Source organism: Anolis carolinensis, chromosome 3, assembly GCF_035594765.1.
Source record: "Anolis carolinensis isolate JA03-04 chromosome 3, rAnoCar3.1.pri, whole genome shotgun sequence".
NCBI lineage: Eukaryota > Metazoa > Chordata > Lepidosauria > Squamata > Dactyloidae > Anolis > Anolis carolinensis.
This window is the reverse complement of record NC_085843.1, coordinates 285504590-285528025: the sequence shown is the minus strand read 5'-3', so window position 1 is coordinate 285528025 and position 23436 is coordinate 285504590. Positions and strand designations below refer to the sequence as shown.

The following is a 23436-nucleotide window of genomic DNA, read 5'->3' as shown; positions in this document are numbered from 1 at the left end:
AGAAAAAGTAGTTCAATACGCAGTAATGTTATGTAGTAATTACTGTATTTACCAATTTAGCACCAAAATATCATGATTTATTGACTACAAAAATGCATTGGATAATCCAGAATGTTGGATAAGCGAGTGTTGGATAAGTGAGACTTTACTGTAATTTCTAATTGAAAGCATGATCTGCACCCTAAAATGCAAATAATAATTTTAAAAAATGAAACTTTGCAAGTTTAAAATTGCAAATCATAATTTCATTTTCAAAATGGTGAACTGTAATTTCAATTTTGCAAAATATAGTTTTAATTTTAAAACTGCAACTAGTAATTTTAAATTGAAAGCATTATTTGCACTCTAAAATGCAAATAATAAAATTGTAAAAATTCAACTGTGCAAGTTTAGAATTGCAATTCATAATTTTAATTTCAAAATGGAAAATCGTAATTTTAATTGTAATATTGCAAACAATAAATTAATTTTAAATTTTCAAATAGTGATTTAAAATGGCAAAATAATAGTTTTAATTTTAAAATTGCAACAAATAATTCTACAGGGTTGTTGTGTGTCTTTCGGGCTGTGTGGCCATGTTCCAGAAGCATTCTCTCCTGAAGTTTCGCCCACATCTATGGCAGGCATCCTTAGAGGTTGTGAGGTATGGAGAAATTTAGCACCAATTTAGCACCAAAATATCATGATTTATTGACTACAAAAATAATTCTACCTTCAAAGTATTATTTACATTTTTAAAATGCAAATAATAATATTAAAAATGCAACTTTGCAATCAAGGTAAAACATATTTCTTCTTTGGTATCAATTTCTCCAAAAACATACATTTTAGAATTCCAAAAGTTTATTCCAAGAATAAAAAAATTCAGAAAAATACACAATAGCAAGGATATGGGCAATGCAATTTAAATACTAGTTCAGATTTGTCAATAGCTTACAAACTGCTCTGAACAGAGGATTCAGAAGAGAATTTCAGAAAAATAAAGCAAAACAAACATGATTATTTTATCTGAGAGGCAAGATAGTTAAACTGATTTGAATCTGGTTTCAGTCTGTGCAGCAGACATGTCTCGAAGGTGGAAACACACCCAAAAAGCCCCCTTTCCTAGCCTGAAAGATCTGTGTAATGAATGCATTTACATAATTTAAGATAAAGACACCCTATACATATTAAAATTATCCTGACATTTTAAACAGGGCAGGCCTGAAATGATGCCAGCGCTCCTTTCTCCATCCAAAGTTATTGTTGTGTTGGATCCTTTACATAATTTTGTTATCTATTGTAGCATTTCTGTTTTCTTGGTTTTTTAAAATATTATTTTTGAATTAGTTGAATTTAAGTTCCTTTTTTTTTTTGAAAAACCTAATAAAGTCATTCTTTTTTGGCATGATAGTTGATCATAAGTTGAACCTGAGCCAGTCCTGTGATGCTGCAGCAAAGAAGGCAAAAGCTATATTAGATTTTGCACTGAGCAGGGGGTTGGACCTGATGACTCTTAGCAAAGAAAATAATAATAATAATAATAATAATAATAATAATAATAATAATAATATATCCCGGTGGTGATGGGCTCACTGGGTGCCGTGCCAAAAGATCTCAGCCGGCATTTGTAAACAATAGACATTGACAAAATCACGACCTGCCAACTGCAAAAGGCCACCCTGCTGGGATCTGCACACATCATCCGAAAATACATCTCACAGTCCTAGACACTTGGGAAGTGTTCGACTTGTGATTTTGTGATATGAAATCCAGCATGACTATCTTGTTTGCTGTGTCGTACAATAAAACAATAATAATAATAATAATAATAATGGTGGTGATGGTGATGGTGATGATGATGATGATAATAATAATAATAATAATAATAATGGTGGTGGTGGTGGTGGTGATGATGATGATAATAATGATAATAATGGTGGTGATGATTATGATGATAATAATAGTAATAATGGTGGTGGTGGTGATGATGATGAAGATAATAATAATAATGGTGGTGGTGGTGGTGATGATGATAATAATAATAATAATGGTGGTGGTGATGATTATGATAATAATAATAACAATGGTGGTGGTGATGATGATGATGATGATAATAATAATAATAATAATGGTGGTGGTGATGATTATGATAATAATAATAATAATAACAATGGTGGTGGTGAAGATGATGGTAATAATAACAATATTAATAATAATGGTGGTGGTGGTGGTGGTGGTGATAATGATGATGATGATAATAATAATAATAATGGTGGTGGTGATGATGGTGATAATAATAATAATGGTGGTGGTGAAGATGATGGTAATAATAACAATATTAATAATAATGGTGGTGGTGGTGGTGGTGATAATGATGATGATAATAATAATAATAATAATAATAATAATGGTGGTGGTGATGATGGTGATAATAATAATAATGGTGGTGGTGAAGATGGTGGTAATAATAACAATATTAATAATAATGGTGGTGGTGGTGGTGATCATGATGATGATAATAATAATAATGGTGGTGGTGATGATGGTGATAATAATAATAATGGTGGTGGTGAAGATGATGGTAATAATAACAATATTAATAATAATGGTGGTGGTGGTGGTGATAATGATGATGATAATAATAATAATAATAATGGTGGTGGTGATGATGGTGATAATAATAATAATAATGGTGGTGGTGAAGATGATGGTAATAATAACAATATTAATAATAATGGTGGTGGTGGTGTTGATAATGATAATAATAATAATAATAATAATAATAATAATAATAATAATAATAATGGTGGTGGTGATGGTGGTGGCGGTGGTGGTGGTGGTGCTGCTGCTGATGATGATGATAATAATAATAAAAATAATAATACCAACTCTCAAATGTTGGACTCTGGACTGCAAATGGTGCATTATTATCAGCTCCTGAGCACATACAAAGCCTAAGGAAATGAGTGCGACTCAATGCTACTCCAGACTTTCTCCTCGAAGGATCCATCAACACTGTAGAATTAATGCAGTCTGATCTCCAACTGATACATGAAAAGAATTAATAGCCAATTTATATACACTTGGCAAAGTTTTGGAAGCCAACCCAATGGCAACTGCAAAGAAAGCAAAATCACATCATACACTTTGCCTTTGCTTTTGTTAGTAGGTGCATGACACTTCAGCTCCCATAGCACTGAGCCATGGCAGTTAAAAGTGTCAAACTGCATTTATTCCACAGTGTAGATGCACCCATAGGCAGTGCAAAGGAGAAGAGAAGCGGGTGTGGTTTTGCTTCCTCCTTTAAAGGAAAAATACAACAAGTCCGCATCATTTCCAAACTTGGTTGCAAGTGAAATGAGTCAGTCTTGACAATGTCAAGTTTTATTGGCGCATCACCGTCATCCATCCCAGCTTTGACAAGAGAAGTCTCTCTGACCGGGTCAAACTATGCACCTCGGGTTGCATCCGCACTGTAGAATTAGTGCAGTTTAACACCACTTGAACTGCCAGGGCTCAATGCTATAGAATCCAGTGCCACTGGATTAGAGCCATAGCAGCGAAAGTGGTCTCAAAGCGCATTAATTCCACAGTGTAGATGCAACCCAAGTTCCTCAGTGGTCATAGGAAGCAAAAACTATGAATTAGGGTCTCCAGACTTGAGAAATGACCAGAAGTGCAGAGAAGGTGACACTCTCTCAGCCTCAGAGGAAGGCAAAGATAAACTCTCTCTGAACAAATGCTGCTACAAAAAAGGTTTCAAATCCATTGAAAGCACGCAATAACAAATACAATCATCCCCTTGCATTGGCAGATCCAGATTCATTAATGACACTATGTAACAGAATCTGAAATAATTTCTGTTCCTAGTTTGAAATTGTTATTTCTTGTTTCAACGTGTAGTAATTACTTTGAAAGTACAGTAGTTGTTCTATTTCAGATACTTCGTTTGTGTGCCACAAAGTATGTTGAATTGGTTGAGACTCTATGTAATATTCATCTAAAATGGAAAAAATGCATTTTCAAAACTCCCAAAGCGACAGAGAATGGGAACTGCAATCCCAGCCCTGCAACTTCAAGTTATGGAATAAAGGTGAGTCCACACTGTGGAATTAACCCAGTTTGCCACCACTTTAGATGTCATGGTTCCAATATGCTATGGAATCTTTGGAGTCGAAGTCTGGTGGGGTAGAAACACTTTTTGGCAGAAAAGTTCTCAAGATCTTGCAAAACTGTAAGGATTTTTAAAGCATTGAGCTATGGTGGTCAAAGGAGTGTCAAACTGCGTTAAGTCTATAGTGTAGATGCACCTTAGGAACCCAAGGGATTGGCTTGGGAAATCCAGGACTTTGGGAAAGCAACAATTTCAGACTATAGTTTCCAGCATGCTGCACCTAAAATGGCTAGTTCTATTAACTTTCCATAGGATAGTGCCAATGCATACTATTTATTTATTATTATTTATTACAGTATTTCTACCCTGCCCTTCTCACCCAATAAAGGGACTATATCCCATTGAGTCATATTTGCAAAATATGACTTTCCATCTATTTATATTTCATCATATTCTCAACTTAGTGGTTGTTTTCTATAGCTCAAATTATTTTGCTGAAGTGAGTTCTATTATGTTGAAGTCAATAAGAAATAAGAATAGCGGGAACCTTCCTGAACCGGTTGTCACTCGACCGGCCGGTACTAAATTTAAAGTTGCCTTAAAGAAAAAATATTTGCATTGAAAACCCAAAACGCCCTTACAAATGGGATTTCTGGTCTTTCCGGGTATTCGTCATACTTTCGAGTTGGAAACGGAAAATCTTGAAGACAGCTTGCAAGTTAAAACTCTTGAATTGCCAAGGCTCAATGGTATACAATCCTGGAATTTGTAGTTATTACGGTCTTTTCTGGTTTCTCTCCAAACTACAACTGTAAGAACTCGCTAGCACCAAGCAACGGCTCTCAAAGTGGAGCCAAACTGAATTAATTCTACAGTGCAGACGCACCCTGAAATACAACTCTCCGCTCCCTGTTGTGACTTACTTCACCTGGATCTCTTTCAAAGCCCAAATTTAATGACTGTTTACCATTCCGCCTTTTCCTCCTTCCAGCCTTACTCAAAAGTTGCATAGAATCATATCTATATTTCAAAATGATCCAATGACAGCTTCCTTTTGGGTAAAAAAAAAAAAAGCAAAGGCTTTTAAGACATTCGTCATCCAGCCTAGCAACGCACCAAAACAGTTGCCAAACTGTGGTTGCTGCTTAATAAACACAAGTGTTTTCAATGAGTCAGGTAACACATTTTTCACACGCTCATGGGGACAAAGATGCTCCACAAGCAAGTCTGGGAAAGAGCCACAAATTGGATTTTTCTCTGGACATCCCATCATCCTTGCCTTCCATGCACAATGGGATATGTCATCGAACACATCCGGAGAGTGACAGATTGGGATAAGGCTGTTGCAATCTCTCTAGTCCAGTGGTTCCCAACCTTTGGGCCTCCAGGTGTTTTGGATTTCAACTCCCAGAAATCGCAGCCAGCTTAGCAGCGGTTAGGAACTATGGGAGCTGAAGTCCAAAGGTTGGGAACCACTGGGTCAATGGGTCAATGTCTAGTCAATGGGTCGAGCATCATAAAACAAGTTGGCCAACCATGAGGGCATCTAGATCTGCCCAGATGGGATTTGGAGAAGTGGAGGATGAAGGAATGAAGGGTGAACTACGACAAGGAAAGCACTGCTCTTCTTTTAAAGATATGCTCTTTTAAAACTAGCCTATATACCTGTTGTTGCCTAGGTATCATTGGGAGCAATGCTCATCCTAGAGGGCCACTTCACCTAGCAGCAGCCAATCCAGAGACATCACAGAGGGCCACTTCACCTAATAACTACCTTTTGTGGTACAAACGGACATATATGTATATGTATAGGATGAGGTAATGGTAAAGGTTTTTCCCTGGCGTTAAGTCTAGTCATGTCCAACTCTGGGGGTTGGTGCTCATCTCTATTTTTAAGCCAAAGAACCGGCCTTGTTCATAGACACTTCCTAGGTCATGTGGCTGGCATGACCGCATGGAGTGCCGTTGCCTTCCCGCCAGAGCGGTACCTATTGATCTACTCACATTGGCATGTTTTCGAACTGCTAGGTTGGCAGAAGCTAGGGCTGACAGTGGACGCTCACTCCGCTCCCCGGATTCGAACCTGTAACCTTTTAGTCTGCAAGTTTAGCAGCTCAGCACTTTAACACGCTGTGCCACCGGGGGCTCTTTATATGTATAGGTTAAGGTAAAGATAAAGGTTTCCTTCTGACGTTAAGTCTAGTTGTGTCCAACTCTGGGGTTTGTGCTCATCTCCATTTCTATGCTGAAGAGCCACACACATACACGTGTGCATGTGTGCACGTGTGCACGTGTAGTAGAATCTTGTTTATCCAACCTTTGCTTATCCAACGTTCTGTATTATCCAACACAGTTTGCCTTTTAGTAGTCAGAGTTTTCAACCCATTGTGATATTTTGGTGCTAAATTTGTACCCTGTTTCCCCTAAAATAAGACATCCCCAGAAAATAAGACCTAGTAGAAGTTTTGCTGAATTGCTAGGTCTTACTTTCAGGCCTCCCCTGAAAGTAAGACCTAGCAAAGTTTTTGTTTGGAAGCATGCCCAACGAACAGAACACCAGAACATGCAGGATCGGTAAATGTACGTACCATAGATTGTTGTACATGGAAATAATGGTAGTAACAAGAAATTCTTGATAGGATTCGCAGTTTGTCTAGTTATGCTGGTTTGTGATGACAACTACTGTACAGTATATAATAAATGTTCTTTTTTTTTTTTTGTTCAACAATAAATGTGAATTCTTCTTAATGGAAAAATAAGACATCCCCTGAAAATAAGACCTAGTGCATCTTTGGGAGCAAAAATTAATATAAGACACTGTCTTATTTTCGGGGAAACATGGTAGATACAATAATTACTATATAACGTTACCCTATATTGAACTGCTTTTTCTATCAATTTGTAAAATCATAACCTAATTTGATGTTTAATGGGCTTTTCCTGAATCCCTCCTTATTATCCAACCTTTTCGCTTATCCAATGCTCTGATGGCCTGCTTATGTTGTATAAGCGAGACTCTACTGCAGGGGTCCCCAAACTAAGGCCCGGGGGCCGAATGCGGCCCGCCAAGGTCATTTACCTGGCCCCCGCCCTCATTTATAATATAATATTTTTATATCTGTTTTAATAATATAATATATTGTATATACATATTATATTGATAATAATAATTTTTTATTTTTTTTATTTTTTTATTACAACATTTATATCCCAACAGGGGACTCAGGGCGGCTTACAATAAAACACACATATAAAACCTGTACAATACACTATAAATCAGTTAAAAATTAACTTACATAAAACATTCATAAAACGCATTATAAAACACAGATAGGCGTGTTCAAGTTTAAAAGACCGAGTCTATACAATTTATACAATATAATACTAATAATAATACCATATAATAATATTAATTATATGTTATATATTACATATAATATTACAGTATAGTGGTATAGTTCAATATAGTAATATATAATGCTAATATTGTGCTATGCTAATAATATAATATACTGTATGTATATACAGCTGCTCTGAGTTCCCTTCAGGGTGAAAAGGGTGGGATATAAGTGTAGTAAATAAATGTAGTAAATGAATAAATAAATAATTTTGGACTTAGGCTCGCCCAAAGTCTGAAATGACTTGAAGACACACAACAACAACAACAATCCTAATTAACCTGACTATCTCATTGGCCAGAAGCAGGCCCACACTTCTGTACATTGTTCTTTCATTGTTATTGTTGTTGTTTTGCACTACTAATAAGATATGTGCAGTGTGCATAGGAATTTTTTTTCCCCAAATGATAATTCGGCCCCTCAACAGTCTGAAGGATTGTGGACCGGCCCTCTGCTTTAAAAGTTTGAGGACCCCTGCTCTACTGTGTGTGAGAGTGTGTGTGTATATATCTGTTTTTTTTCCCAGTTTCCCCCTGCAACTGGTTCTGCAGACGTTGCCACATCCCGGTCGCCTTGCTCCACCTGAGTGGGAGGAAAGGGGGAAACAAGCAGGAAATCTCGGAGACGAGTCTTTCCTCTTGTGGGGCAACGCAGCCCTGTCGAAATGCCTTGTTTTGCTGGGAAGGTGAAAAAGGCAAGGTGGCTCAACCCAGTTATTACATGGGAACCCGTCACGTCGGAGGAGCCCACCACCCAATGACGGAAAAGGTCACCCTTTGCAAGGAATCTTTCGTCTCCTGCATCATGGGTCCCAATTCCTTCTCCCTTTCGGATTTTACACTCCCTATGAGCAAGTATCTTATGTCTTCTCATGGTCTGGATATCTCTTCCAGTTTTTTTTCCCTTTTTGTCAACGTTGCAAGGGAAAAGAAAATTCTTGAGGATTCTCTAGGTTAGTAGTTCTCAACCTTCCTAATGCCACGACCCCTTAATACAGTTTCCTCATGTTGTGGTTACCCCCAACCATAACATTATTTTCATTGCTACTTCATCCCTGTCATTTTGCTACTGTTATGAATCGCAATGTGAATCTCTGATAAGCAGGATCTACCCTGTTTCCCTGAAAATAAGACGTCCCCAGAAAATAAGACCTAGTAGAGGTTTTGCTGAATTGCTAAATAAAAGGCCTCCCCCGAAAGTAAGAGCCAGTAAAGTTTTTGTTTGGAAGCATGCAGGATCGGTAAATGTACATACCATAGATTATTGTACATGGAAATAAAGGTAGTAACAAGAAATAATAATAATAATAATAATAATAATAATAATAATGCCTCAAGTACCACCTCCCAGCAGCAAAGAACTGGTGGGATCACAAACCTGCAAAAGTATTGGAAAATGAACATGCAAAGATACTGTGGGACTTCCGAATCCAGACTGACAAAGTTCTGGAACACAACACACCAGACATCACAGTTGTGGAAAAGAACAAGGTTTGGATCATTGATGTCGCCGTCCCAGGTGACAGTCGCATAGATGAAAAACAACAGGAAAAACTCAGCCGCTATCAGGACCTCAAGATTGACTCTGGCAGAAACCAGTGCAGGTGGTCCCGGTGGTGATGGGCACACTGGGTGCTGTGCCAAAAGATCTCAGCCGGCATTTGGAAACAATAGACATTGACAAAATCACCATCTGCCAACTGCAAAAGGCCACCCTACTGGGATCTGCACACATCATCAGAAAATACATCACACAGTCCTAGACACTTGGGAAGTGTTCGACTTGTGGTTTTGCGAAACGAAATCCAGCCTATCTATCTTGTTTGCTGTGCCATACAACGTCGTTGTGTTGATAATAATAATAATAATGTAATAACTTTATCCTTGTATCCCACCTCCATCTCCCAGAAGGGACTCAGGGCAGCTTACACAGGGACAAGCCCAACAACAACATAAATTTACATACAAACAGAAATTTAAAACAGTAATTTTAAAACAGTATAGTAATAAAATATAATATAGAAATTCTTGAAAGGATTCACAGTTTGGTTATGCTGTTTTGTGATGACAACTACTGTACAGTAGATAATAAATTTTCGTTTTAAAAAATTCAACCATAAATGTGAATTCTTCTTTGTGGGAAAATAAGACATCCCCTGAAAATAAGACCTAGCGCATCTTTGGGAGCAAAAATTAATATAAGACACTGTCTTATTTTCGGGGAAACACGGTACTTCATTTATGTTTTATATACACCTTGCACAGGTTGTTGCTGTTGTTGTTATATTTTAATTCACTGGATCACATTTGGCACAAATACCCGATACGCTCAAATTTGAATACTCCTGTGGTTGGGGGTATATGATTTTGTCATTTGGGAGTTGTGGTTGCTGGGATTTATAGTTCACCTCCAATCAAAGAGCATTCTGAATTCCACCAACGATAGAATTGAACCAAACTTGGCACACAGAACTCCCATGATCAACATAAAATACTGGAAAGGTTTGGTGGGCATTGACCTTGAGTTTGGGAGTTGTAGTTCGCCACGTCCAGAGAGCACTGTGGACTCAAACAATGATGGATCTGGACCAAACTTGGCAGAAATACTCAATATGCCCAAATGTGAACACTGGTGGAGTTTGAGGAAAACAGACCTTGACACTTGGGAGTTGTAGTTGTTGGGATTTATAGTTCACCTGCAATCAAAGAGCATTCTGAGCCCAAACAACGAAGGAGCTGGACCAATCTCGGCACACAGAATTCCCATGACCAACAGAAAATACTGGAAGGGTTTGGTGGGCATTGACCTTGAGTTTGGGAGTTGTAGTTCACCCACATCCAGAGAGCACTGTGGACTCAAACCATGATGGATCTGGACCAAACTTGGCACAAATACTCAATATGCCCAAATGTGAACACTGGTAGAATTTGGGGAAATAGACCTTGGCATTTGGGAGTTGTAGTTGCTGGGATTTATAGTTCACCTACAATCAAAGAGCATTCTGAACTCCACCAACGATGGAATTGAAACAAACTTGGCACACAAAACTCTCATGACCAACAGAAAATGCTGCAAATGTTTCGTGGGCATTGACCTTGACTTTGGGAGTTGTAGTTCATCCACATCTAGAGAGCACTGTGGACTCCAAACAATGATGGATCTGGACCAAACTTAGCAGGAATACTCAATATGCCCAAATGTGAACACTGGTGGAGTTTGGGGAAAATAGACCTTGACATTTGGGAGTTGTAGTTGCTGGGATTTATAGTTCACCTCCAATCAAAGAGCATTCTGAACTCCACCAACAATGGAATTGAACCAAACTTGGCACACAGAACTCCCACGACCAACAGAAAATACTGGAAGGGTTTGGTGGGCACTGACCTTGAGTTTGGGAGTTGTAGTTCGCCCACATGGACTCAAACCCACGTGGTTTGTGCCCATGTGGACATTGTGGACTCAAACAATGATGGATCTGGACCAAACTTGGCAGAAATACTCAATATGTCCAAATGTGACCTTGACATTTGGGAGTTGTAGTTGCTGGGATTTATAGTTCACCTATACCTATAGTAGACCATCAGGAATATGTGTTTTCTGATAGTCTTTGGTGACCCTCTGACACCCCCTTCGCAACCCCCAGGTTGAGGAGCACTGTTCTAGATCCTCCAATACAACTATATGCTAGAACTGATCATTGAATTGCACTGGAAGACTTACAAATTCCTAGAGAAATTTCTGGAATGGGTTGTCTCTGGAGCCTTCTAGACCATGCATGGGCAAACGTTGGCCCTCCAGGTGTTTTGGACTCCAACTCCCACAATTCCTAACAGCCGGTAGGCTGTTAGGAATTGTGGGAGTTGGAGTCCAAAACACCTGGAGGGCCGAAGTTTGCCCATGCCTGATCTAGATCCTGTTGTTGACATACTTTGCCCACAAATACACCCATTCACCAATGAAGGCAACATAATAGCAATAAACATCCATACTCAAATGAATAAATTGGACTCTTTCCCTGTTTCATATTCTCTGCGTTGTTTAATTTGGTGAACTCCAATCAGTCTATCAATACTGGACTAAATTAATTTTATTGCACAGGCCCTGGGCTATAGGATGAGCAGTAAATATTTTATAATAGAAGGTAATGAAAAGTGACATTGCCACGTATATATAGTACAGTTGTTCTATCAGGAACAAGACCAAAGTTGATGAGACGCAAGATAAATTGACTAGATCAACAGAATAAAATATAAAATATAATCCACACCACAAATCAAAGATGACCGCTGTGTCCACAATCCGGGATTATTTCCTCAAACACAGATCCTTCAAGAAATGCCTTGTTGAGTGTCCATAAAGATGGGCATCCTGCAAATTGCTGGATCAAGCTGAGCTGCAACTCACAACATTCTTGCTATTTCATTAAGTTATATTTGCACTTGTCTTCCTTTTATTCTATGACTGTCCTCCACAATGAGCACAAACTTGGGGGTTTTTTTAAGGGGAAGTTTCCAGTGTTGGCTAAGGTTGGACTAGATGGCCTTTGGGTTCTCTAAAAATTTCTTTTTTTAAAAAAAATATTTATGTGATTTTTTTAAAAAAAATACAATGAAAGTGAGGGAACATTGTGGTTTATAGTAAAGTGGGAAATAAAGGAAGAGATAAAGGATAAAACCAAAAGAAAAAGAAAAAAGAAGAAAAAATAAAATAAAAAGGTGTTGAGGGTTTCATGCTTAAAGAAGGATTCATGCTTAAAGAAACATTCTGGGACAGAATTATGAACTCTGAAAAAAATTGATAAAAAGATATATAAAAAAATCCTTGAATGGCAAACTGAGAAAGAATTTGTGAAAGAATGCATGACAAAATGGGCAATAAATATTAAGAAAACAATCCGTATGGACCAATGGGAAAACATTTGGAACAAGAAATTAAAACAAATGTATTCATACGATTTAAAGGAGAATTGGATAAAAATGTTCCATAGATGGTATATAACTCCAAAAAAATTAGGATTCATAAACAAATCCTTACAGACTACATGTTGGAAATGCAAAAAAGAACAAGGATCATTCTACCACATGTGGTGGACTTGTGAAAAAGCAAAGAAATTTTGGAAAGATATACACGAGATATCACAAAAAAAATTGAATATTAAATATCAAATGAGACCAAAACATCTACTATTAGGAATCTCAGAAGAAAATTTAAAAGAAAATGACGAACTCTTACTTAACTACATGATGACGGCAGCGAGAATTGTTTACGCAAGGAATTGGAGACAAGAACAGATATCGGACGTGGATCAGTGGCTATTAAAATTAATGGAAATAAAGAATATGGACAGACTATCATATTTACTAACTAAACAACAAGGATTACCAAAGAAAAGTACTGATTGGCAACCTTTTTTGCAAAGGAAAAGTATATTAAAATAACACAAACATAGAATGGTAGCTACATAACAAGAAGAATAACACGGAGTATAGGGAAGTTACAACAACAATGAACAATAGAAACATTGGGGAAGACCCCCGAATGGCCTCATCCAATATAGATAAAGATGGAAGTCAATGAAACCCCAAAATTTTCTTTGATCTTATTTCCATCTTGTTTCCATTGCATCTCCCCATTCTTGGCACCCTTCAGCATGAACTTGCCACCTCCCCAAACTGAGAACCGCATAATCCAACAAAGGAAGGGAGACGTCGCTGTTCCTATCAATGAAGCCAAACCAACCTGACCCCGTAACCCAACAGCGGAGATAAAAGCTAGACAAACAAGGCGCAGGACCGGTAAGCCGCTCGCCTCCCTATCAACGCCTTTGGGAAGAAGAAGCAGTGAAAGCGCTTTCGGATCTGGGGACTCTTGAAGGCAGGGTGGGGCCCGGCACAATTAAAACTTTTCAGAGGTCATTGTGAACCCAAGAGGCCCTTCCAGTTGGGTTGGTTCCTGAACTGTCATTCGGGAGAAAAGGGGGATGACAGGTATTCATCCCAGAGCCCTGGAGACACATCAAGAGGCCGAGACAAAGGAAAGAGCAATCCGCTTAAGCGGCCAGGCGATGAGATCTTAATGCCTCCTGACTCTGGGCCAGAAGGAAGACAGTCCCAAGAAGCGCCATCGGATGAAGTGACTCAGGCGGACACACCTCCCGCCAGGCTCCCTCACACAGAAGGCAGCGCATGTGGGATAGAGTGGGTGCAGAGGGGGAGAAAGGAAAGTCTGGCCTCAAAGTTCCTCATGAGAAGGAAGCTTGGATCCAGAAGTTCCTCCCTATAAAGTAAAACTTGGATTTCCAAGTTCTTCATGTAAGCAAACTTGGCTCCAAAGTTCCTCCTGAGAAGGAAGCTTGGATCCAGAAGTTCCTCCCTACAAAGTAAAACTTGGATTTCCAAGTTCTTCATGTAAGCAAAGCTTGGCCCAAAAGTTCCTCATGAGAAGAAAGATTGGGTCCAAAAGTTCATCTCTACAAAATAAAACTTAGATCTCAAAGTTCTTCATGTAAGCAAAGCTTGGCTCCAAAGTTCCTCCTGAGAAGGAAGCTTGGATCCAGAAGTTCCTCCCTACAAAGTAAAACTTGGATTTCCAAGTTCTTCATGTAAGCAAAGCTTGGCCCCAAAGTTCCTCATGAGAAGAAAGATTGGGTCCAAAAGTTCATCTCTACAAAATAAAACTTAGATCTCAAAGTTCTTCATGTAAGCAAACTTTGGCCTCAAAGTTCCTCATGAGAAGGAAGCTTGGTTCCAGAAGTTCTTCACAAGAAGGAAGCTTGGATCCAAAAGTTCCTCCCTACAAAGTAAAACTTTGATCTCCAAGTTCTTCATGTAAGCAAAGCTTGGCCCCAAAGTTCCTCATGAGAAGGAAGCTTCGATCCAAAAGTTCCTCCCTACAAAGTAAAACTTTGATCTCCAAGTTCTTCATGTAAGCTAAGCTTGGCTCCAAAGTTCCTCATGAGAAGGAAGCTTCGATCCAAAGTTCCTCCCTCCAAATAAAACTTTGATCTCCAAATTCTTCATGTAAGCAAAGCTTGGCCTCAAAGTTCCTCATGAGAAGGAAGCTTGGATTCAGAAGTTCCTCTTTAAAAAGGAAAACTTCAATCTCCAAGTTCTTCATGTAAGCAAAACTTGGCCCCAAAGTTCCTCATGAGAAAGAAGCTTGGATCCAAAAGTTCCTCCCTACAAAGAAAAACTTTGATATCCAAGTTCTTCAGCCAAGGAAAGCTGGGCTCCCAAAGTTCTTCATGAGAAGGAAGCTTGGATCCAGAAGTTCTTCCCTACGAAGTAAAACTTGGATCTCCAAGTTCATGTAAGGAAACCTTAGATCCCAAAATTCCTTCACCCAAGGAAAGCTAGAATTTCAAAGTTCTGTGTTCAAGGAAAGCTTAGATTCAAACATTCCTCCATGTGAGGAATGCAAGGATTTCAAAGCTCCTTCATGGGAGCAGTCTAGATCCCAAAGTTCCCCCGTGAAAGAAACACTTAGATCCCCAAGTTCTTCATGTAAGGAAAACCTGTATCCCAAGGAAGATTTGGATCCCAAAGTTCTTCCAAGCAAGGAAAGTTTGGTTCTTCTAGTTCTTCTACGTGAGGAAAGCTAGGGCTTCAAAATTTCTTCATGGGAGGAAAGTTAGGATCCGGAAGTTCTTCATGTATGGAAAACTTGGATTCCAAAGTCCTTCATGCAGGTAAAGGTTGGACCCCAAGGAGAGTTTGGATCTCCAAGTTTCTTCGTTCAAGGAATGAAATTCCTCCATGTGAGAAAACCCTGGATTCCGAAGTTTCCCCATGAAAACAAAGCTTGAATTCTAACATCCCCCAGTGCAAGGGAAATCTGGATCCCAAAATACTTCAATGCAAAGTAAAGCTTGAATTCCTAAATTCTTCTATATGAAGAAAAGCTTAGATCTCAAACATCCTCCATGTGAGGAAAGCTTAGATGTTTCTCTACTCCCTCCCCCACCCACCCAATCACTCTTGACTTCAGAGCTTCCTTGAAGAGTTTCCACACTTTGGTCCTCAGGTCCCCACAAGCCCCAAGCAGCTTGACTGATGTCCAGGGAGTCTGGGTGCTGGAGTCCAAAAGATCTGGAGGACCAAAGTTTGAGGGACCATTTTGGTCAGTTCTCTCAGGTCCTTCTCTCAGTCCTTCTCTTTGGTCCTTCTCTCAGTTCAGGTGTTGGATGCAACAGATGGGTGACTCAGATCAGTGGTTCTCAAACTTTGGTCTTCCAGAAGATGTGGACTGCAACACCCAAAGGTCCTCTCTGAATGAGAAAATCCAAATTTGTATTGAGGCAGAGACGCTCACATCTTCAAGCCAGAAAACCTCAGCACCTATCTACTATCCCAACGAGAATCTCCAGAGCACAAAAGAAGCACAGGTGGTGGCCGAAGGAGCTGCACTGGATACAGACAACCCACTGGTTTTGGAAAATGTCCATCTTCTTTGCAAGAATTCAGCTTCCCACTTTTCATATCTCTGAGTTCCCAAACCCACCAGTAAACCGGATGTGGTCCACTTACCGTCCAGGTGGCCGACTTGGCGGTGCTGGACTGTTGAAATGAGACGTCGAAGGTGTGAGGCCCGGGGTAGTCTGTGTTGGAGGGGATGGCGGGGGACGGGGAGAGGGCGTCAAAGGTGGAGCTGGGCTGGGCGTAGGGCGAGGGGGCCGTGACGCTGTTCTGCGCATGCTCCGTGTTGTAGGGGCTGGTGGACGAGGAGCCGTTCTGGATCTGCTGGTCCATGCTGTTGAGCAGGCCCAGGTTGGTGTATTGTGGCTGGAAGGGAAAGAGAGAGAGGAGAGGTCATGTCGGAAGATGGACAGCAAGACACTCACTTCTTTATAAGTCAGAGGCAGCTTGGTGGTTGATGCACATCGCACTGTGCTTACATCCAACAGTTCAAACACTATCAAAATAAGACCTTTGACGCCAGAAGGAAGGCTAATAGAAATGACTAAGACTGTTGAACTATCATATGAAAAAGGAACATGAGAGAATACTGCAACACATGAGAATCCTGTTTGCTCAACAATAGAAGACAAATTTGCAAAAGTGAAACTCACAAGTGCAGAAGGCCTACAGTCTATATATATAAAAGAGTGATGGCATCACGGCGACCCACAAAACAACAAAACTACAGGCCCCCCAACCTCGAAATTTGACAACACAACCCATCATCCATGCCTCTAGGTTGATACAACAAAAAGAAAAGAAAAATAAAGTCCTAATTAGAGGGAGAGGAATGATTGCTTTTATCCAATTGCTGCCAGTTTGAAGGCTAAGCTCCGTCCACTTGGTCTTCTAGCAACCCAATAAAAAACACTAAAATAATAAAAAACACTAAAAAATTAATACAATGAAATACTATAAAAACAGAAAATAACTAAAAATAATACAAGAAAATAATAAAATATAATAAATAAAAAGATAACTTACAATACAAATAATTTAAAAATACAAATAACGTCAAATAAAAATTACACAACAATTTTTAACCAATACCACCACCACTTTGCCACAGCAACGCGTGGCCGGGCACAGCTAGTACTATATATATTACTAGCTTTGCCCGGCCACGCGTTACTGTGGCTAGGACTTTATTTTTCTTTTCTTTTTGTTGTATGAGCGAAGAGGCGTGGATGAGAGGTTGTGCTGTCAATTTTCGAGGTTGTGGGGCGTTTAGTTTAGTTGTTTTGTCCGGTGCCGTGATTCCATTACCCTTTTATATATATATAGTATATTATATTCCATATTTTCCTTTCTTAATACATAGTGGGTCCTCAGTATCTGATAGTGAATTGGTCCCAGCATCCCCAGTAGATACCCAAATCCATGGATGCTCAAATCTCATTACAGTAGAGTCTCACTTATCCAACACTCGCTTATCCAACATTCTGGATTGTCCAAGCAATTTTTGTAGTCAATGTTTTCAATACATCATGATATTTTGGTGCTAAATTCGTAAATACAGTAATTACAACATAACATTACTGCGTATTGAAATTTTCTGTCAAATTTGTTCTATAACATGATGTTTTGGTGCTTAATTTGTAAAATCATAACCTAATTTGGGTTGGACTGGATGACCCATGAGTTCTCTTCCAACTCTACTATTCTATAATTCTATGATGTTGTTGTTTCAAGAAGCCCCAAATTAGTCACCTTCGACAGGTCCAGAGAGGCACCATACATAATCAGAAAAAGGCAAAGCAATCACCCTCCTCATCCCAAGAAATATGGAAACCATATCTGGCTGGTGAGTGACATAGCACAGCCTTGATTGACATACACCAACAACATCACAACACAGGTAATGGAATACAAGAAGAGAAAGACACAGTCACACAAAATGAAACTTTATTTATTTATAGCCCGCTTTATCTCCCTGAAGGGACTCGGGGCAGCTTACAACAAAATATACACAGTGGCAAACATTCAATGACAACAGTAATATATAAACAAATCAAGAACAACTCAATAAAATTAGAAAACAACTTAAATAAACAAGACATAACACAATCCAATCCACATACAGTAGAGTCTCACTTATCCAAGGTTCTGTATTATCCAAGGCAGTCTGCCTTTTAGTAGTCATTGTTTTTTGTAGTAAATGTTGCAATGTTTTGGTGCTAAATTCGTAAATATAGTAATTACTACATAGCATTACTGTGTATTGAACTGCTTTTTCTGTCAATTTCTTGTAAAAATTGATGTTTTGGTGCTTAATTTGTAAAATCATAATCTATTTTGATGTTTAATAGGCTTTTTCTTAATCTCTCGTTATTATCCAAGATTTTTGCTTATCCAAAGTTCTGCCGGCCCGTTTATCTTGGATAAGTGAGACTCTACTGTAGTTACAAATGTATTAAGTCCTTAAAATCTCATTAAAAATCTCTAAAAATTTTAATTTGTTGCAGCGGGCTGTGGTGCAGGCTGGTGAGCAGCAAGCTGCAGCCAGCTACAACAAATCACTCTGACCAAGAGGTCATGAGTTCGAGGCCAGCTCAGAGCCTGCGTTTGTCTCTCTCTTTGTTCTATGTTAAAAGGCATTGAATGTTTGCCTTATATGTGTAATGTGATCCACCCTGAGTCCCCTTTGGGGTGAGAAGGATGGAATATAAATACTGTAAATAAATAAATAAAAAATAAATAAAATTCGACTAAAATTGTTGGAGCGGAGATGTGATGCAAAAGAATGCATCGGAGTTGTTTAGAAGGCATGGAATTTTGTAACACCCTTGTCACTGAGAACATTGTGAAAAATTAAATTCTTGTATTTCATCTGTATATTACCATATTTAGAGAATGGTGAAGGGTTTCAACAGAAACCAGGTCTCAAGAACAAACCCTTTTAAACATCCACGTGTTTGTATCTCCTAACCAAAAGAGCTGATGGCAACACATTAATTATTTATTCATTTATTTACAGTATTTATATTCCGCCCTTCTTTCTCACCTCGAAGGGGACTCGGGACGGATCACATTATATACATATAGTGCAAACATTCAATGCCCATATACACATAGAACCGAGACAGAGACAGACGCAGAGGCAATTTAACCTTCTCCTGAGGGGATGTTCGATTCTGGCCACAGGGGGGAGCAGCTGCTTCATCATCCACTCTGACCGCACTTCCTCATTCCAACGTCGTAAATTAGCTAAATTTGTCTCCCCACTTTTATAAGTGGTACCTTATTTCCTACTTGATAGATGCAACTATCTTTCGGGTTGCTAGGTCAGCAATGAGCCGGGGCTATTTTTTATTGACAGGTGCTCACCCCGCCACGGGCTGGCCTCGAACTCATGACCTCATGGTCAGAGTGATTTATTATTATTATTAGGAAGGTTAAAACTTGGTTGTGGGGCCAGGCTTTCAAATAAGAATCAGCAGCATTAATTACTATTATGTACGCTGGAACTCAATTGACAGACCCAGTCTTTTAAACTTGAACATGCCTATCTGTATTTTAGAATGCGTTTTATGAATGTCTTATGTAAGTTAATTTTTTTAACTGATTTATAGTGTATTGTACAGTTTTTATATGTGTTTTATTGTAAGCCGCCCTGAGTCCCCTGTTGGGTGAGAAGGGCGGGATATAAATATTGTAATAAATAAATAAATTGCAGCAGGCTGCTCACCAGCCTACGCCACAGCCCGGCCCCATTACATCCTACAGTAGCCAAAGCTCCCTTCCGGGTGGGATTATTCCAAACTCTTGTACGGAATAAATGACGTGGTAGGGGAACAAGTTGTCTTCATTGCGAGAGTCCGATTATGAATGTCAAGATCCAGAAGTCTGTTCTTGTCTGACCGGCAGGCTTCCACATTTGTGAGCATTAAGTGTGCTTCCAAAGAAAGGCCGAGTGCTTTGATTTTTTTTGAGAATCAGAAATAAAAGGATCTGACAACAGAGAGGGAATATAGCAATTGGGTCTGCTTGGAAATGTATGGCTGGCGAACACATTGGGGAGCAGCCTTCCTGGCGCATGGATCCAGGCACATTCCACATCCCCAATTTGCTTGTTAGTTAAATAACTCATCCTCCTCCCAGCTCTGGCTTGGCCTGGGCAGCTGGGCAGGAGAGCCTTTCTTCCCCTGGTCAGTGGGTCATTCGGTCACTGCTCCTGTGATCTTCTCCCCTTCCTTGGCCCTGGGGGTCCTGCTCCAGACAGGTGCGACCCAAGGTCCAGGCCGAGGCCGAGAGAGACCCCAAAGGGCTGGAGGAGGCTGACCCAGGGTCAGAGGGAGGGGGTCAGTGGCAGGGGCCGGGCTCCATCCAGGGGTCAGTCCTGGTCTGAGGCTGCCCCAGGGCGAAGGAGAGATAAGTCTCTCTGAGGCACATGCTTCATGACAAGGGGTGCGTTGGAAAACGGACAGCAGACCCCAGGCAAAGAGGGGAAGAAAAGAGCATGTCATGGAATTTGGCTTTGAAGAGACACCAGACTCCGCAAGACATGGCTCTCCAGCAAAGGAGTTTTCTTACGGGACGTATTCAGAAAAACAAAACATACCATCACACAAAGCCATTTGAGTAGGCAGAGATGCTAGGATTCTAGAGGCTGATATAAGGCACACAGTAGAAATGGTCATTGGGAGCCCTCCACTTGTATCGCAGTGTGCCAATACAAACACAGAATGGATGCAGTTTGATCCCATCTGAGTTGACACAGCTCAATGCCTCATTATAATTCTATTCTGAATGTTATTAGGTTCCTTTGCATCAGGGTATTTTAATCTAATGATTTGATCTTATATTGCTGCTATAGTTCCCCCCCCCCCCCACCTTTGAAGTTGACTGAATTGCAATGGTGGTTGTTTGATATTATTACTGTTGTATGTTCTTGTTGTTCTTTATTTACTATCCTGATTTTAGAGGGTTTTTTTTAATACTCCTACTCAGATTTTGTTCAATTTCAAAGTTTCTTCCTTTCTATTGAAATTGTCCTCATGCTTCTTGTGGATTTCAATGACTTCTCTGTGTAGAAGACAGGGGAATTCCAGGCAAGAAACCTTCAGGGCCAGTTAATACTTCCCAACAAAGGATTCCCCCAGGCAGAAAGCAGCCAGGCTTTGAATCTGCAAGGCCATTCAGTGTTCATCAAGCTGGCCAAGTGCAACATTCACACTTGCCTCAAACAGACAAGAGTTGGGTTGTTGTGCGTTTTCCGGGCTGTATGTTTCAGAAGTATTCTCTCCTGATGTTTCACCCACATCTATGGCAGGCATCCTCAGAGGTGGTGAGGTATATGGAGTCAAGAGTTCTTTCTCCCACCCTGGACATTATTCCACAGAGATATACAGTAGAGTCTCACTTATCCAATGTTCTGGATTATCCAACGCATTTTTGTAGTCAATGTTTTCAATACATCGTGATATTTTGGTGCTAAATTCGTAACTACAGTAATTACTACATAGCATTACTACGTATTGAACTAGTTTTTCTGTCAAATTTGTTGTATTTTTTTTAATTTTTATTTATTTATACTTGAAACTTATACATTCTTAAACAAATTTGCAATACAGAGTTATATATATCAAGCTCATATAGTATTTTCACTCTCTATATTACATACTCATATTATTTACCTTTTATTACTCCTCACCTAGTGCTATCCCTTCACCCCAGACCAGCCAGTTACAATATTTATTTCCAAAATTCCATTGTTTCTTTTACAGGTTTTTTCCCCTTACCTTCTACATATACAAACTCTATAAATTTTCCCCATATCTTCCCAAAATCATCCTTTTTTAATATCCCTCTTTTAATTTTAATCTTACATGTCAATTTATCATTTGTTGTATAACATGAAGTTTTGGGTGCTTAATTTGTAAAATCATAACCTAACTTGATGTTTAATAGGCTTTTCCTTAATCCCTCCTTACTATCCAAGATATTCACTTATCCAAGCTTCTGCCGGCCTGTTTAGCTTGGATAAGTGAGACTCTACTGTATATAAACCCCACTTGCCTACTTTCCAGCAGACCTCACAACCTCTGAGGATGCCTGACATAGATGTGGGCAAAACGTCAGGAGAGAATGCTTCTGGAACATAGCCATACAGTATGGGAAACTCACAGCAAGCCTTCGACAACACAATGCTAATTGCTGTTGATGCTGTGGGGCTGAGATCTAATGGGATGCAGTGTGTGAGTGTGTGTGTGTGTGTGTGTGTATTTTTGACAAATGGAGGGAGCCTTTCACTCCAAGCGCAAGTGCCGCAATCTCCCGGCCCATTAGGAAGCAATCCCGTAACCCTAGACGGCTTTTTCTCAATGGAGCGGCACCGAGCCCCAGCCCTCCCTTGTACAAACACAGGCATTAGGGGCAGAAAACAACAGGCAGACCTTTGTTATTTCCCCCAGGTTGACACACAATCCGGCCATGGAGGGAATGACCCGCAACGCCTGGCTGCAAAGCAACACATCAACACAAGGCACCATTGGAAACAAACCCATTTGTGCCCCCGTCTTTTGCTGGAATCGTCCCCTTGATGCAAAACACTGGGGATCAGAAGTGTTCCGGAATTTGGATTTTTCCAGATTTTGGAATGAATGGGTTGCTGTGAGTGTCATGTCCCAGAAGCATTCTCTCCTGACATTTCACCCACATTTATGACAGGCATCCTCAGAGGTTGTGAGGTCTGTTGGAAACTGGGCAAGTGGGGTTTATATATCTGTGGAATAGATATAAGAAAGAACTCTTGTCTGTTGGAGGCCGATGTGAATGTTGCAATTAATCACCTTGACTAGCATTGCAAAGCCTTGCAGCTTCAAAGCCTGGCTGCTTCCTTCCTGGGGGACTCCTTTGTTGGGAGGTGTTAAAGGTAAATGTAAAGGTTTTCCCCTGACGTTAAGTCCAGTCGTGACCGACTCTGGGGGTTGGTGCTCATCTCCGTTTCTAAGCCAAAGAGCCAGCGTTGTCCATAGACACCTCCAAGGTCATGTGGCCATAGGCATGACTGCATGGAGCGCCATTACCTTCCCGCCGGAGCAGTACCTATTGATCTACTCACACTCTGGGGGTTGGTGCTCATCTCCATTTCTAAGCCAAAGAGCCGGCGTTGTCCATATACACCTCCAAGGTCATGTGGCCATAGGCATGACTGCATGGAGCACCATTAACTTCCTGCCGGAGCAGTACCTATTGATCTACTCACACTCTGGGGGTTGGTGCTCATCTCCGTTTCTAAGCCAAAGAGCCAGCGTTGTCCATAGACACCTCCAAGGTCATGTGGCCATAGGCATGACTGCATGGAGCGCCATTACCTTCCTGCCGGAGCAGTACCTATTGATCTACTCACACTCTGGGGGTTGGTGCTCATCTCCATTTCTAAGCCAAAGAGCCGGCGTTGTCCATATACACCTCCAAGGTCATGTGGCCATAGGCATGACTGCATGGAGCACCATTAACTTCCTGCCGGAGCAGTACCTATTGA

The 23436-nt window shown here is 40.1% G+C and overlaps 1 protein-coding gene across 3 annotated transcripts in view; it reads right to left on the bottom strand.

Annotated features, from left to right (window-relative positions):
• Positions 1–23436, bottom strand: part of tp63 (tumor protein p63) — a 237765-nt gene that overhangs the window by 98819 nt on the left and 115510 nt on the right. For all 3 annotated transcript variants that reach the window (XM_062976930.1, XM_062976931.1, XM_062976932.1), the window contains one exon: positions 16020–16274. In XM_062976930.1, coding sequence (XP_062833000.1) covers positions 16020–16274 — 255 coding nt within the window. The remainder of the gene's footprint in view (positions 1–16019; positions 16275–23436) is intronic.